Below are 15,442 nucleotides of genomic sequence, written 5' to 3'. Positions count from 1 at the left end.
ATTTCTCGATACCAAACCAACTCGCACGTAAAAACACAAAAGATCAACTCATATACAACAGCAACAAGTAAACTAAGCCAAGATTGGCAGTGACAGAACACAGTTGAAGCCCAACAATCTACTTCTACTAGACGTATACTATGTTGCATACACCAACCACTATGATGTTTATGCAAGTCAAAAGTACAAAATTCCATTTACCATAGTTATTGTCCTTGAATTCCTTGGTCCAGCTTTAGCGACCTTCCAAAGTCCCAACACTCGGGCTGTTGCTGCTTTCACTGAGTTTCATATGGTTTCTCCTGCTACTTCGGTTGCTCCTGCTGCTTCTTAGGCTATTGAAGAACAGAATCAAGCATTAGAAGATCGTGCTGAAGAGAACAAATTGGTGAGATGTTGCTGGCCTGTGATGATGATGGTGGCTCTAAGAGGAAGGAAGTGGAGAAAACGGAGCAAGAAGCGGGGTAGGCAACGTAACAAAGAAGAAATTGAAGCAGAATATCAATTGAAAGAACCAATGGAAGTGATTGAAGAACAAAATCAAGCATTAGAAGATCGTACTGAAGTGGTTTATAAACAAAATCAAGAACAAATTGGTGAGATGTCCAGCTGTTCCTCATGCTGATATGAGGACAATGATTCGGTCATACTTGTAGCTGCTAGTGATCCAGCTTCAGGAGGTCGAGGCCGTAATTGCCTGCGCTCCTCCTGCATACTTGTGGCTTCTCCTGCATCAGTCGACGCCCTAATTGCCTGCACTGTGAATTCTCCTGCATCCGCTGCTCCAGTTGATCCTGGGTACAACTCTCTGCTATGGATTTTAGTTCTGAAGACTTTTCTGGAATTGGAAGATCTAATTGTTGTTGTGGCTGAAAACCAACGATATCAAAACTTTCCTCTCCATGACTCTTCTTCATCAGCTGCTCTTTCTCCTCTGAAAATTCTCTCTTCTCTTCTTCCATGATAGGCTCAAGAGACTCGCAGCACGTTTAATTTACTACCATCACCCTTCTCACTATCATCACAGGCCAGCAAGATCTCACCAATTTGTTCTTGATTTTGTTTATCTACGATCTTCTAATGGTTGATTCGTTCTTCAATCACTTCCATTGGCTCTTTCAATTGATATTCTGCTTCAATTTTTTTTACGTGGCCTACCCCGCTTCTTGCTCCGTTTTCTCTTCACTTCCTTCCTCTTAGAGCCACCATCATCACAGGCCAGCAACATCTCACCAAAAATCAACCACTTCAGTACGATCTTCTAATGCTTGATTATGTTCTTCAATCACTTCCATTGGTTCTTTCAATAGATATTCTGCTTCAATTTCTTCTTTTTTACGTGACGCTTCTTGCTTTGTTTTCTCTTCACTTCCTTCCTCTTAGAGCCACCATCATCACAGGCCAGCAACATCTCACCAATTTGTTCTTGATTTTGTTTATCAACCACTTTGGTACGATCTTCTAATGCTAGATTCTGTTCTTCAATCACTTCCATTGGTTCTTTTTTACGTGGCCTACCCGCTTCTTGCTCCATTTTCTCTTCACTTCCTTCCTCTTAGAGCCACCATCATCACAGGCCAGCAACATCTCACCAATTTGTTATTGATTTTGTTTATCAACCACTTCAGTATGATCTTCTAATGCTTGATTATGTTCTTCAATCACTTCCATTGGTTCTTTCAATTGATATTCTGCTTCAATTTTTTCTTTTTTACGTGGCCTACCCTGCTTCTTGCTCCGTTTTCTCTTCAGTTCCTTCCTCTTAGAGCCACGGCTAGAGCCAGGTTTTTGTTTCACAATTGCACCAGCAAGCAAATAAGAATTACTGAGAGTCAAAACAATCTCACCACTCACACAAAGCTTCCCAAGATGATGATTCAAGAATGTAGAATGTGCCCTTGGCAATTCATTATACTCCTTTCTAATAAAATTCAATATTGACTCTTCACTAGAACCACCTTCCTCATTCAACTCCTCAATCGCCTTATGATACATGTATCATCTGCACAACATGACACCACCGAAAAATCAATCAACATGCAATGTACACTATACTAAATTTTTTTTTTTTTTTTTCATAAATTATTTTTGGACGGCTTTTTCGTTTCTTATCTCCTATTACACTTTTATTTTTATTTTTATTTTTTATTTTTGACTTGCATGTTAGTAGGTCTTCGATGTAAGTGTTCAAACCATCTAAGTTTACTGCCACCCTAATTTTACAAGCTCTTCCATTAGTGGTCATATCTTTTCTAGTAACTAAGTGTAACGAGTCGGGTACTTCGCGATCCGACTCAAAAGCTTAAATTGTTAGGTAGGTTAACACCCAACCCATTTATAGCTATTTACTTTCCTATTCAGATTTGATATAGGACAAGCTTTCCCTTGTAACGCTAGGGCTCTAAATGAGCTAAGCTTAATGATGTTCAAGCCATGCTCAGGCGTTCAAGCTCAGCTCAACATTGTTTGGGCAAACTTGAGCTCGGCTCAGTGACCAATATGTCGATTTCGTGTTTATATATATATGTATATATATATTATATACATAAATTCACTACCATATCATTTAACTGTGGAATAACTCACCACTGAACTACATAGATGTCAGATCTGCACCATCTTCATTCTTTTTACACAATCAGAAAGAAATCAAGATGCTTTTTAGATCTATTGCATTGGAACTTGCCTGTTTTTCAAACTATAGTTTAGTTAGTTGAGTGGGCTTCTGCTTCCTTTGCATCAAATACCATCAGACATGACGTTTGTAGAAGACTCATCCCTACAATTCTTTGGAATATTTGGAACAATTGACCATTTCACGAACACTCCCATTCAGATCCCTCCTCAAATTACAGAGAGAAGAAGACGTCGATGAAGTTTGAGAACACAATCAGGTATGCCTCAAAGGAAGGCCTACACAGAAACCAGACCCCGGATCAAGGGCCGGTCTGCAAAGAGAACAAGTGTAGAAGTTGAAAGTGGACCAGATGCTGTCTACAACACTAATGACAAGAACATGGATATGGCATTGTTCCATCATTCTAAATCCGACAATAACAGAGGAAAAAGAAAATCTTCATAAGAGAATTTTTGCTTCTTACAACTAGTGCTACAACTAATACATATCATTTTCAATCTAATAGTTTTTAAAATAATTAGTAATATATCTGCTTAGTAGTTTTGCATATTAATAACTCTGGTTCTTGTAAATATACATCATCTAGACATTTATTGTGCGCAGAGGTTAACTCGAAGAATGGGTAAAAACACAAAGGAATCAAAACCAACTCATATACAACAGCAACAAATTAACTAAGCCACGATTGCCAGTGACAAGAACACAGTTGAAGTATACTATGTTGCATAAACCAACCACTATGGTGTTGATGCTAGTCAAAAGTACAAAATTTCACTTACCACAGTTACTGTCCTTGAATTCCTTAGTCCATCTTTAGTACCCACACTTGGGCTGCAGCTGCTTCACTGAGTCTTCATATCTATACTGCTAGTTGGTTTGGGCTTAGGAGGCCTCCCTCGACGCTTTGGTTGTTCCTGCTGCTTCTTAGGCCTCCCCCAGCCTCGACGATTAGGAGCATTCCCTTGGCCTTGCAATGATGGCACTTGCTGCTCCTCCTGTTGGTGCTGATTAGCTGAAGGCAACACTACTGTAGCGGCTACAGTGTAGCCATATCAGGTTTTGGTTGGGGAATCCACATTTGGGCTTGGCACTCTGGTTGCTCATGCTGATGTTGTGAGGGCAATGATTCGGTCATTCTTGTAGCTTTGGGAGGTCGAGGCCACAATTGCCTGTGTTGTGGCTTCTCCTGTGTCAACTGCTCTAGCTGATCCAATTCTGCTACTGGAAGACCTAATTGCTGTTGTGGCTGCAGACCTAATTCTTTCTTTTCTTCTTCAATAATGGGCTCAAGAGACTCAACGGGCAGTACCTTTAATTTCCTACCATCACCCTTCTCACCATCATGATTTTGTTTGTCAACTCGATTTTGTTCTTCAATGACTTCCCTTGGTTCTTTCAATTGATATTCTGATTGCACCAGTTCTCTTGCTCGGCTTTCTCTTCGGTTCCTTCCTCTTAGAGCCAAGGCTAGAGCTAGATTTTTGTTTCGTGATTGCACCAGCAAGCAAATAAGAATTGTGAAGAGTCCAATCAATCTCACCACTCTAAGAAAGTTTCCTCAGATGATGATTCAAGAATGTAGAATGTGCCCATGGCAATTCATTATACTCCTCTCCAATAAAATTCGATATTGACTTCACTAGAACCACCTTCCTCATTCAACTCCTCAATCGCCTTATGTATCATCTACACAACATGACACCACCCAAAAATCAATCAACATGCAATGTACACGATACTAAAATATACATGCGAAAAGTAACAAACACACAGATATAATATATATCATATACGTAGTATTATATATTACAAACAAACAAAAGCAGAATTAAGTATGCCACGCCTCTGTAACCTTCCATTCTTCAACAGCCAAACCCAGATTTAAAATATTCCAACATTTAAAAAATAAGATTTTTTTTTTTTTTGCAAAGTAAATTTTAAAAATAAGAACTTGATTGTACTGTAACTCGAAGACCTACATATTTACTACTCTGTTGAAATTAATATCTATAATATTTGAAATTAAAATATAAAGAAATAATCGAATTCCAATTCCGCGCCTTAACCTTCCAATCCCCAATTGACAAACCCTCACTTTTTAAAATCTGAAATTTGGAAAACTAAGAATGATAGTGAATTCGATCTCTAAGCCTCCAATTTTATCATTTATGTATCGAAATCTTCAAAAAAAAAAAAAAAAAATCACACATACATACATATATATATATATATATATATATATATATATATATATATATATATATATATATCTCTGCATATATATAGTCATTGAAACTAAAAAAACAGAGAAATAATTACCACGGAGTAGGTTGGATGGTCATGAGTGCGAGTGTGGTCGAAGAACTCTCGAATGAGTTTATCGATGAGGCTTTTTCGGGCGTCCGTAAAGGGTTTGTTTGGGTCAGCGCTTGCCATTGCCATAACCGACGCTCTGAAATTTTTCATCGCCAACAAGTCCTCATTGATGTCTTTCGACATTGTTGGGTTTGTTTGAACAGTGTGAAGTGAGTAGGGTTTGGTAGTTCCGGTGGTTTGGGAATTCCTAGACCGAAAGAGAGAGATGCGTATATGTGTGTGTGTTGGCAGATGTATGAATTGATGGACAAGATAATACTGTATATGTTTGGAAGAGGAGTGCTAAACACGGTCGCATTTGCGACTGTAGATCCATGGTCGCACGGTTGCACCTGCCACTTTCTATTGAATATGAATTTAACTTTATATCTTTTTACAGTTGAGTTTTAAATGTATTTGACTTTTTTATTTTTTACGGTTGTGTTTTAAATGAAAGTGGCTCTGAATTAGTTAAAAAATAAATTGTAATTAGTGCGTCGTTCTTATTTTTTTTTTTGGAATTATAAAATTTCAACTTTATGACCAAATTACTTTTTTAAATTATTTTATCTTTCTTTATACCTAATAATCTTTCTTCTTTCTTTTGTTACATATATTTAACTTTATTATTATTATTATTTTTTAACAATTGTCTTCTTTTTTCTTGTCTTTCTTTCTTGGATATATATGGCTATACTTCATTCTTTACTTTCATTCTTTCTTTTTTGTTCACTTGTCTTATATATATATATATATATATATATATATATATATATATGTTCCACTTTGATGGATTTTTTATTAAATTTTTTGTAATTTAATTAAAATAACTGTATGATATTGAGGAGATTGAGTTTTAATTGAAGTAATATTATAAAATTTGAGTTTTAATTAATATATGAGATAAGAGAAGTATCGTTTTCCAATCTATTTACAGTATGGTTAACTACTACATATACATATATATATATATATATATATATGCATATATAAAATAAAATAATTGAAAAAAAAAAAAATAGGAAAGAAGCAATCAATTCACTAAAATTTATAATTTTTTTTGCTTTCTCTTTATCTAAAGAAGATGAATGAGTGAGAAACCATACACGGTGAACATATATATATAGTTAAAAACAATTGAAAGAGAGAGAGAAAAAAATAAGATAGGTAAATAAAGAAGAATGAAGGTTTTATATATATATACACAAGGACAGAAAAATAAATAAATAAATAAATAAATAAATAAGGATAATTTGGTTTTAAAAGTTAAAGTTTTATAGTTTCAAAAAATAGAAAAGAAGAATTAATTACAATTTCTATGATTGGGTTTTTCAACCAATTAGATGTGTCACAATTGCTTCCATTTAAAACACAACCGTAAAAAACGAAGAAGTCAAATCCATTTAAAATCCAACTGTAAGAAGATAGAAAGTTGAATTCATTTAAAGCTATCCAATAGAAAGTGCGACTATGTTTAGTAGTCCTCAAGTTTAGAAATAGAGGAGATCCTTCGTTCACTTTAAATTTGGATCTCATCATTTTGAACTTCAATTATTTTTGAGCCTGATTTGTATTATTTAAGTTAGCACATGGACTTATTAATGTTTACTACATAATAATATATTTGTAAATATAATATAAAAAATATATAATTAAAATAAATATATCAAAAAAAATATTTAGTAAATTAATATAATAATATTTCATATAAAATAATTATATAAATATAAACCTAATTTTATATTCCCGTTTTTGCACCCGCACTATCATTATGTGACTTAGTTCTGACTTCTGACACGGTGAGAAGGCACAATGATTACAATTAAAGTAAAGTATTAAAAAATATATTATTCTTCGAAACTTATTCATTTTGGGTAATTAAAATATATATATACATAAGAAAAAGAAATATATATAAGTGATTTCATGGATGATGATGATATAGATAAAATGAATAAAAATTAAAATTTTATATTATTTTTAAGGTAGGCTTGTTTTTACTTCCTAAGTTTATAAAAAAAAATAATAAACTAACGAGCCAGTGACCTAGAGGTATCAATTTTTTACTTTCTAAAGAGAAGTCAAGGGTTCAAATCTCAAAAGAGACAAGTGTGTGTAAATACCAAGAATAATAATAATAATAATAATAATAATAAAAAGGGTCCATTTTTGTTAGAGTATAAATTTTTTTGAAGACAGCATGTAATTAATGCATTGTTCGAGTTTAATTTTTATTTAGAAAAAATTAGATTATAATAATGACTAATTTTAACTAAAATTGATCTAAAGTCTTAATTGTTAAAGGAAAATTGAAATATTTATTACAGGAATAAAAATTTAATTACAATGATACACGCTTCTTTAGGAAGAATAGATATTGGGCGTGTCAGGTGCACCGTGTCTGTCGTCAACTCATTTAAGTCGTGCGTACACAACACATACGGCTCAGATGAACTCGGTACACGATGCGCCAGACACACCTAATACATTTTATATTGAGAAGGATACCAATTGTCCCGAGAGTATTCTATATTTTCTAGTCAATAAGACCTCATTCACAAAAACAATATTGCATAATTAAGAAATGAAAAGAACTAGATTTAATTAAAGGGAATGGTATATGAAATTCCTAAGTTATCCACCCCAATACTAGATGCAGGAAGGGATAACATTAGAAGTTGAGAAAAAAGCATTTTTTTATTGAATCCATCATATTCCTCAGTCCTCACTGTGGAAAATAAAATATTACATTTTTACATAAAATAACATATAAAGATAAATTAGATTTTGATACATCAACATGTTTGGAAATTAACATTCAGAACATGAATACCAACTAAAATGTAAATTTATTATAAAATAAACAATAATTAAAATATGAAAATTTTCAATTGGAAATTAAATGGAAATGAAAATAAAATTTTAATATATGACCATATAAAGGCATGGACTTTTTATTTTTTATTTGGAAGTTAAAGCAATTACACACACTCTGCCTCCACCGAAATTCGAACCCCCGACCTTCTCTTTAGAGGGAAGGGGTGATACCACTGGATTATTTGGTCCTTTGATAGGCATGGACTTCTAAAGTAGAGAACAGTGAGAAAATTAGAGAAAAAAATGAGAGAATTAAAGAATAAAATATAGCTTTGAGGACACTTTTAGTGGGGTTTTTACTCTAGGGTAAATAAAGGCAATTAAGGTTAAGTTCACACTTATTCTCTTCTTTTTCTGGTTCGTTGCTTCATTCATTAAACATGGACTCCTAAAGTAGAGAATTTATAAAATATAAAATACCATGTTAACACATGACGTAATGGCTGTGACTAGTAAATGACTAAACTACCCTTTCAAACCTTGATCTCTTGTGGATATTCCCTGTGAGGAAATAATTTGCTTGCATAGACGAGTAATGTGAATTTTTTTTTTTTTTTAGCAAAATGAATAATGTTCAGTAGTTCAAATATTAATGTAAAGAAACTGATTTGCATAAGCTTAACAACTATAATCGTTAGACCTTAGACATGTGTCATTAATTGAATAAAGGGTAAATTTAGAAACCTTTGAAGTTGTGGTCTAAATTTTGTTTAGACATGGCCCCTAATCTGCTCCTTAAAAAAAAAAAAAAAAAAACCTTAAACTCATTTTTTTCTTGTAACAATGGACTCGATTTTAGTACTCTCTTGTGACTAAATATATAATCACGTTCAAGGTTTGAGATGTACTAGGAGAGAGAACAATACTAAAAGTTGCAGTTTAGATATAAAGGGTTTTGGGGTTAAAATTTATAATATCTTATTTTTCGAATGGTAAAATTTTTCAACAAGTTTTTAATATACACATAGAGTACTTTACATTGAATTACATAAATCTTTGTGTTCCATATGCAGTATGTGTTTTCTTCTTCCTTCCTTTTTTTTTTTTTTTTTTTTTAGTGAAAATTTTCTTTATTAATGAATTATTTTGAAAAAATGCTTAAGATGCTTAAGGATCACTAAAGCAAAAGAAAGAATATCCCATTGGAACCTTGTACAAAAGGGCTTTTTTGGAACTCAACAAATCAACCCTATGTCCTAACCCATGCACTGTGTAAGTGTCTCTCCCTCCTATAAATACAAAGACAAACTAAACCTCATTCCATTGCACAGCCAAAACTTTAGAAAGAGAGGCTATAGGAGTATTTATGAGACCAACCACCACCATGACCACCACCACCAGCGGATTCCGGCGATGGAATTCACCGACACCTTACCTTTTTGGCGGCGTAGCCCTCATGTTGGGACTTATCGCGTTTGCATTGACAATCCTAGCTTGCTCATACAAAAAATCTTCTTTTACTCATCATGATCAGTCCTCAAATGAAGTTGAAGAAAAACCAGCCAAGCCCCAGCAAATACTGCAGCCGGAAATGGAGCAGAAGATCGTGGTCATCATGGCCGGAGACAACCACCCCACCTATCTGGCCAAGCCTGTCTCCTCTTCTCTCCATAGTGAACAAGTCTGATCATCTCATGCTTTTCACTTACAATACTATAGAAAATTCTATTATAAGTTTTTTTCCCTTTTCTCCTTTTTTTTTTTTTTTTTTTTTAATCATATACAAATTTAACTAGGACATTTTATAAAACAATTTTCTTTACAGAAAAATAAATAAATAAATAAATAATAACTAGGATAATTTAAATTGCGCATCATTATTTGGTTCAGTGGCAAGAGTCCAAACTGTCAAGTGAGGATGTGGTTTGAATTTGGAAACAATCATTTTGAATTGGGTGATTACCGGCTTCTAACTACGGGCAGTCCTAAACTTCTTGAAATAAGTAGGATTAATCGGGAAAAAAAAGGTCTATGTGTTGAACAGTAGAAGACCATTGTGGTCTAGTTTCATAACAAAAATATCACATTTTGAAGAGTAATGATAAAGAGCCCAAGTCGAACACATTCAACTAAATTTATGTGAGTAAGAAATGACATCATCATATTTAATAATATCATTTCTCACTCATATAGTAAGATACATTCAACTTTCATACTTCTTATCATTACTTATCATTAAAATACATCCAACTTTCGTATTACATCTCGTTATTTCGATTTAACTTGCAAAGCAACCCTTTCAAGAGTAGGACTTTTTGAGTAACAGACAATTACAACTACAACATCCAAAAAAACAAAAGACTACAGCCATAATTTTCTGATCTTTTAAAAGAAAAGTATGTGTATGTTTATATATATATATATATATATATATATATATATATATATATATAAGTAAATAAATGTTTCGAAATACTGGGTACAGTTTTAGATCTGTGTGCTCTAAACTGTGGGACTCGCAAGATTCTACGGTTAAAGTTGTGCAGTCTCGGAATACACAAATTCAAAGACTGATATTGTGTTAACCGTGACAGTCACAACTGCAAAGAGCAACTCTCATAAATGTTTCATGTCATTTGTTTTAAGTAAAGTCAATTGCCATTACTAAAGCAATTAATATTATTTATTACAAAATTGTGAAATCGAAACACCAAAAATTAAGTTAAATTAATTAAGCAACTTCTTTTCCAAAATGATCAACAACTCTAAATCAAACTCTCAACCTTCAGTCATCCCAATTAGTATATCTAATTTTAATACTATAAAGGACAGAATTAATTAATTAGCCAACTGTTTTTGACATTAAAGACAAGAAATTCATTTAAAAGTCTATAATGGATGAGGTTAATGACGGGCGTCGCGTCTCGAACATGTATTACACTAATTGTTGATTTGATGGCTTTTGCTAAAGTAAGTTAAAAGAGTGACTCCTTTTAAATGTGTCATATTAGTCCAGAGGCAGTTGAAAACCCCATCATATAATTTTGTGGCAGAAATGAAATCATAGGAACGGGATGACTACATGAATTTTTTCCATATTATTTTTGGATGGTTTTTTCGTTTCTTAACTCTTATTACAATTACCAGGTGTTCGATGAACAATCTAAGTTTACTCTCACCCTAATTTTACTCGCTCTTTCATCAGTGGTCCTATCTTTCCTAGTAACTAAGTGTAAGGATTAGGTACTTTGCGATCCGGACTCAAAAGTTTAAGCTGTTAGGTGGGTTAACACCCAGCCCATATATACATATTTACTTTCCCATCCGAATTTGATATAGGACAAGATTACCCTTGTCACACTAGGGCTCTAAATGAGCTAAGCTTAATGGTGTTCGAGCCATGCTCGACATATCTAGATAGGCGTTCGAGCTCAGCTCGACATTGTTTGGGCAAACTCGAGCTCGGCTTTACGCCTTCAATATTCATCAATCTGTCGATTTCGTGTTTATATATATATATATTATATACATAAATCCACTACCATATCATTTAAGTATGGAATAACTCCCCACTGAACTACATACATAGATGTCAGATCTGCACCATCTTCATCCTTTTTAGATAATCAGAAAGAAATCAAGATGCCTTTTAGATCTACTGCATTAGAACTTGCCTGCTTTTCAAACTATAGTTTAGTTAGTTGAGTAGGCTTTTGCTTCCTTTGCATCAAATACCATCACAAAGGAAGTTTGTAGAAGACTCATCCCTACAATTCTTTGGAATATTTGGAACAATTGACCTTTTCACGAATACTCCCATACAGATCCCTCCTCAAATTACAGAGAGAAGACGAGGAAGTTTGAAAATACAATCAGGTATGCCTCAAAGGAAAGCCTACACAGAAACCAGACTCCGGATCAAAGGCCGGTCTGCAAAGAGAACAAATGTAGATGTCGAAGTGGACCAGATGCTGTCTACAACACTAATGACAAGAACATGGATATGGCATTGTTCCATCATTCTAAATCCGACAATAACAGAGGAAAAAGAAAATCTTCACAAGAGAATTTTTGCTTCTTTCAACTAGTGCTACAACTAATACATATCATTTTCAAATTTCAATCTAATAGTTTTTCAAAGAATTAGTAATATATATGCTTAGTAGTTTTGCATCTTGATAACTCTGGTTCTTGTAAATATATGTCATCTAGATATTTATTGTGCGCAAAGGTTAACTCGAAGAATGGGTAAAAACACAAAGGAATCAAAACCAACTCATATACAACAGCAACAAATTAATTAACTAAGCAATGACTGCCAGTGACAAGAACACAGTTGAAGTATACTATGTTGCATAAACCAACCACTATGGTGTTGATGCTAGTCAAAAGTACAAAATTTCACTTACCACAGTTACTGTCCTTGAATTCCTTAGTCCAGCTTTAGTACCCACACTAGGGCTGCGTTTGCTGCTGCTGCTGCTTCACCGAGTCTTCAAGACTCTTCATATCTATACTGCCAGTTGATTTGGGCTTAGGAGGCCTCCCTCGACGCTTTGGTTGTTCCTGCTGCTTCTGTTGCTCCTGCTGCTTCTTAGGTCTCCCCCGGCCTCTAACATTAGGAGCATTTCCTTGGCCTTGCAATGATGGTGCTTGCTGCTCCTCTTGTTGGTGCTGATTAGCTGAAGGCAACAATTCCTGCACTACTGCAGCCATATAAGGTTTTGGTTGGGGAATCCACACTTGGGCTTGGCCCTCTGGTTGCTCATGCTGATGTTGTGAGGGCGACGATTCGGTCATTCTTGTAGCTTTGGGAGGTAAAGGCTGTAATTGCCTCATACTTGTAGCTGTTGTTGGTCCAGCTGTGGGAGGTGGAGGCCAAAAATGCCTATGCTGTGGCTTCTCCTGTGCCCACTGCTCCAGCTGGTCCAATTCTGCTACTGGAAGACCTAATTGCTGCTCCTCTTGTTGGTGCTGATTAGATGAAGGCAACACTACTGTAGCCATAACCGGTTTTGGTTGGGGAATCCACACTTGGGCTTGGCACTCTGGTTGCTCATGCTGATGTTGTGAGGACGACGATTCGGTCATTCTTGTAGCTTTGGGAGGTAGAGGCTGTAATTGCCTCATACTTGTAGCTGTTGTTGGTCCAGCTGTGGGAGGTGGAGGCCAAAATTGCCTATGCTGTGGCTTCTCCTGTGCCCACTGCTCCAGCTGATCCAATTCTGCTACTGGAAGACCTAATTGCTGCTCCTCTTGTTGGTGCTGATTAGATGAAGGCAACACTACTGTAGCCATAACCGGTTTTGGTTGGGGAATCCACACTTGGGCTTGGCACTCTGTTTGCTCATGCTGATGTTGTGAGGACGACGATTCGGTCATTCTTGTAGCTTTGGGAGGTAGAGGCTGTAATTGCCTCATACTTGTAGCTGTTGTTGGTCCAGCTGTGGGAGGTGGAGGCCAAAATTGCCTATGCTGTGGCTTCTCCTGTGCCCACTGCTCCAGCTGATCCAATTCTGCTACTGGAAGACCTAATTGCTGCTCCTCTTGTTGGTGCTGATTAGATGAAGGCAACACTACTGTAGCCATAACCGGTTTTGGTTGGGGAATCCACACTTGGGCTTGGCACTCTGGTTGCTCATGCTGATGTTGTGAGGGCGACGATTCGGTCATTCTTGTAGCTTTGGGAGGTAGAGGCTGTAATTGCCTCATACTTGTAGCTGTTGTTGGTCCAGCTATGGGAGGTGGAGGCCATAATTGCATATATTGTGGCTTCTCCTGTGTCCACTGCTCCAGCTGATCCAATTCTGCTACTGGAAGACCTAATTGCTGTTGTGGCTGCACACCTAATTCTTTCTTTTCTTCTTCCATAATGGGCTCAAGAGACTCAACAGGCACTACCTTTAATTTCCTACCATCACCCTTCTCACCATCATCAACTCGATTTTGTTCTTCAATGACTTCCCTTGGTTCTTTCAATTGATATTCTGATTGCACCAGTTCTGTTCCCTCCTGCTTCTTGCCCCGCTTTTGCTGCTTCTTGCTCGGCTTTCTCTTCGGTTCCTTCCTCTTAGAGCCACAGCTAGAGTGTTTCGTGATTGCACCAGGAAGCAAATAAGAATCGTGAAGAGTCCAATCAATCTCACCACTCTCAGAAAGTTTCCTCAGATGATGATTCAAGAATGTAGAATGTGCCCATGGCAATTGATCATTATACTCCTTCCTAATAAAATTTGATATTGACTCTTCACTAGAACCACCTTCCTCGTTCAACTCTCGAATTGCCCTATGGATCATCTACATGGCACCATCAAAAAATTTCATCAATCAACATGCAATGTACACACACTACTAACACACAAAAAGAGCAAGACACACACGCCTCTGTAACTCTATTCTTGTTCAAAGTCTCTGAATTATTTTTCCAATTCAGAAAATTATGGTATTTTTTTCTTTTCTTTTTTTCACCTCAAAACAAAACAAATACAAACATATGGATCTTCACACACAATCCCTAATTTTTAAAACAAAAAATAATCCCAGCTAAAAGTTCATCTATGATCTTTACCAATATATATATATATATATATATATGTAGTCGTTGAAATTAAAAATTGAAAAGAAATTACCTGAGAGTAGGTGGGATGATCGGGGGTGGCCGTGTGGGTGAAGAACTTTCGAATGGCTTCATCAATTAGACTTTTTTGGGTCTCCGTTAAGGGTTTGTTTGAACACAGGCTTGCTTTTTCCCGAACAGCCATTCTAAAATTTTCCATCGCTAAACACTCCTGGCTGTCTTTCGACATTGGTTCGTAAGACAGTGAACACTTCACTTCGACTGTAGATCGATTCTGAAATTCTAATTCGCTTATTTGAACGATTAACGATGAGAGAGAACACACCTCAGGGAGAAACTAATGATCGATTTGGTGTCCATTCTTATTGGAAAAAATATTGACGCTGATAGGAGATTAGAGTTTCCTTGATAGATTTGGTTTCCTTGACTGATTATGGTTCCTGGCATATATATATATATATATATATATATATATATATATACACAAAACTTGCTAATTTCTAACAATTAAAATCAGGATTAGGATCTCTTTAATAAACGGTACGGTATAAGGTATGTAATTTAAAAAGGTAATTTAAAAGATTAAAAAAAAAAAAAATCAAAATATCTCACCGTTGGTTACTTCCTTTTGTTTTTTAAATTACCTTTAAAAAAATTATACCCTAAATTGCGTTATTTATACTAATCCAATAGGGTTTGTTTGGTTAGATATAAATTTGGTTAGCAAGAAAATTTTTGTGAAAAAATATTGTTTTGTAAGTTTGGAAATAATGAAAGTGAAAAGATATTGTTTTCTGAGTTTGGAAATAGTGAAAGTGAAAAGAAAGTAATTATAATTCTCAAAATTACTTTGTACTTTTAATTATAAAATTACTTTGTACTCTTTTGAAATAGTATCATATCTCCAAAATTATGAACAAAATTAAAATTTTAAGTTTAAAGATAAATTAATGGACATTATAGTATTTGTCTTCGTTTAATAATTAAATATATGTGATTATAGGTACAAGTTTAATTAATAAAAAATTTTGATCCGAATATTCTTGAGGACAAAA

General features: G+C 35.0%; 2 protein-coding genes and 1 long non-coding RNA gene across 4 annotated transcripts in view; all 3 read right to left on the bottom strand.

The window, feature by feature from the left end:
• Nucleotides 1-15,442, bottom strand: part of LOC132316043 (uncharacterized) — an 88,268-nt gene that overhangs the window by 64,510 nt on the left and 8,316 nt on the right. The window lies entirely within an intron of this gene.
• Nucleotides 84-5,253, bottom strand: LOC132316039 (uncharacterized). Of its 2 annotated transcripts, XR_009483898.1 has the most exons (3): nt 4,958-5,253; nt 3,418-4,324; nt 84-2,002 (listed from the first exon to the last, which is right to left on the bottom strand). It is a non-coding gene; the product is annotated as an uncharacterized LOC132316039 (long non-coding RNA). The 2 variants fall into 2 exon arrangements; XR_009483897.1 differs by having other exon boundaries at nt 84-4,324.
• Nucleotides 12,073-14,817, bottom strand: LOC132316036 (uncharacterized). The gene is made up of 2 exons (XM_059814523.1): nt 14,440-14,817; nt 12,073-14,107 (listed from the first exon to the last, which is right to left on the bottom strand). Exons 1-2 carry the CDS (start codon nt 14,614-14,616, stop codon nt 12,266-12,268), a joined length of 2,019 nt encoding a protein of 672 aa, XP_059670506.1. The 5' UTR covers nt 14,617-14,817; the 3' UTR covers nt 12,073-12,265.

Source organism: Cornus florida, unplaced genomic scaffold (assembly GCF_030987335.1).
Source record: "Cornus florida cultivar Cherokee Brave unplaced genomic scaffold, ASM3098733v1 CherokeeBrave_3.0.0_Hap2_Chr07, whole genome shotgun sequence".
In the NCBI taxonomy this organism is placed as follows: Eukaryota; Viridiplantae; Streptophyta; class Magnoliopsida; order Cornales; family Cornaceae; genus Cornus; species Cornus florida.
Note: the sequence above shows the minus strand (reverse complement) of the source record. Positions and strands in the feature narration are given on the sequence as shown.

Coding starts and splice junctions, on each gene's coding strand:
- LOC132316036 (XM_059814523.1), bottom strand. CDS start 14,616: ATGTCGAAAGACAGCCAGGAGTGTTTAGCGATGGAAAATTTTAGAATG. Junction 14,108..14,439: donor ATCATCCCACCTACTCTCAG/GTAATTTCTTTT, acceptor GGTGCCATGTAG/ATGATCCATAGGGCAATTCG.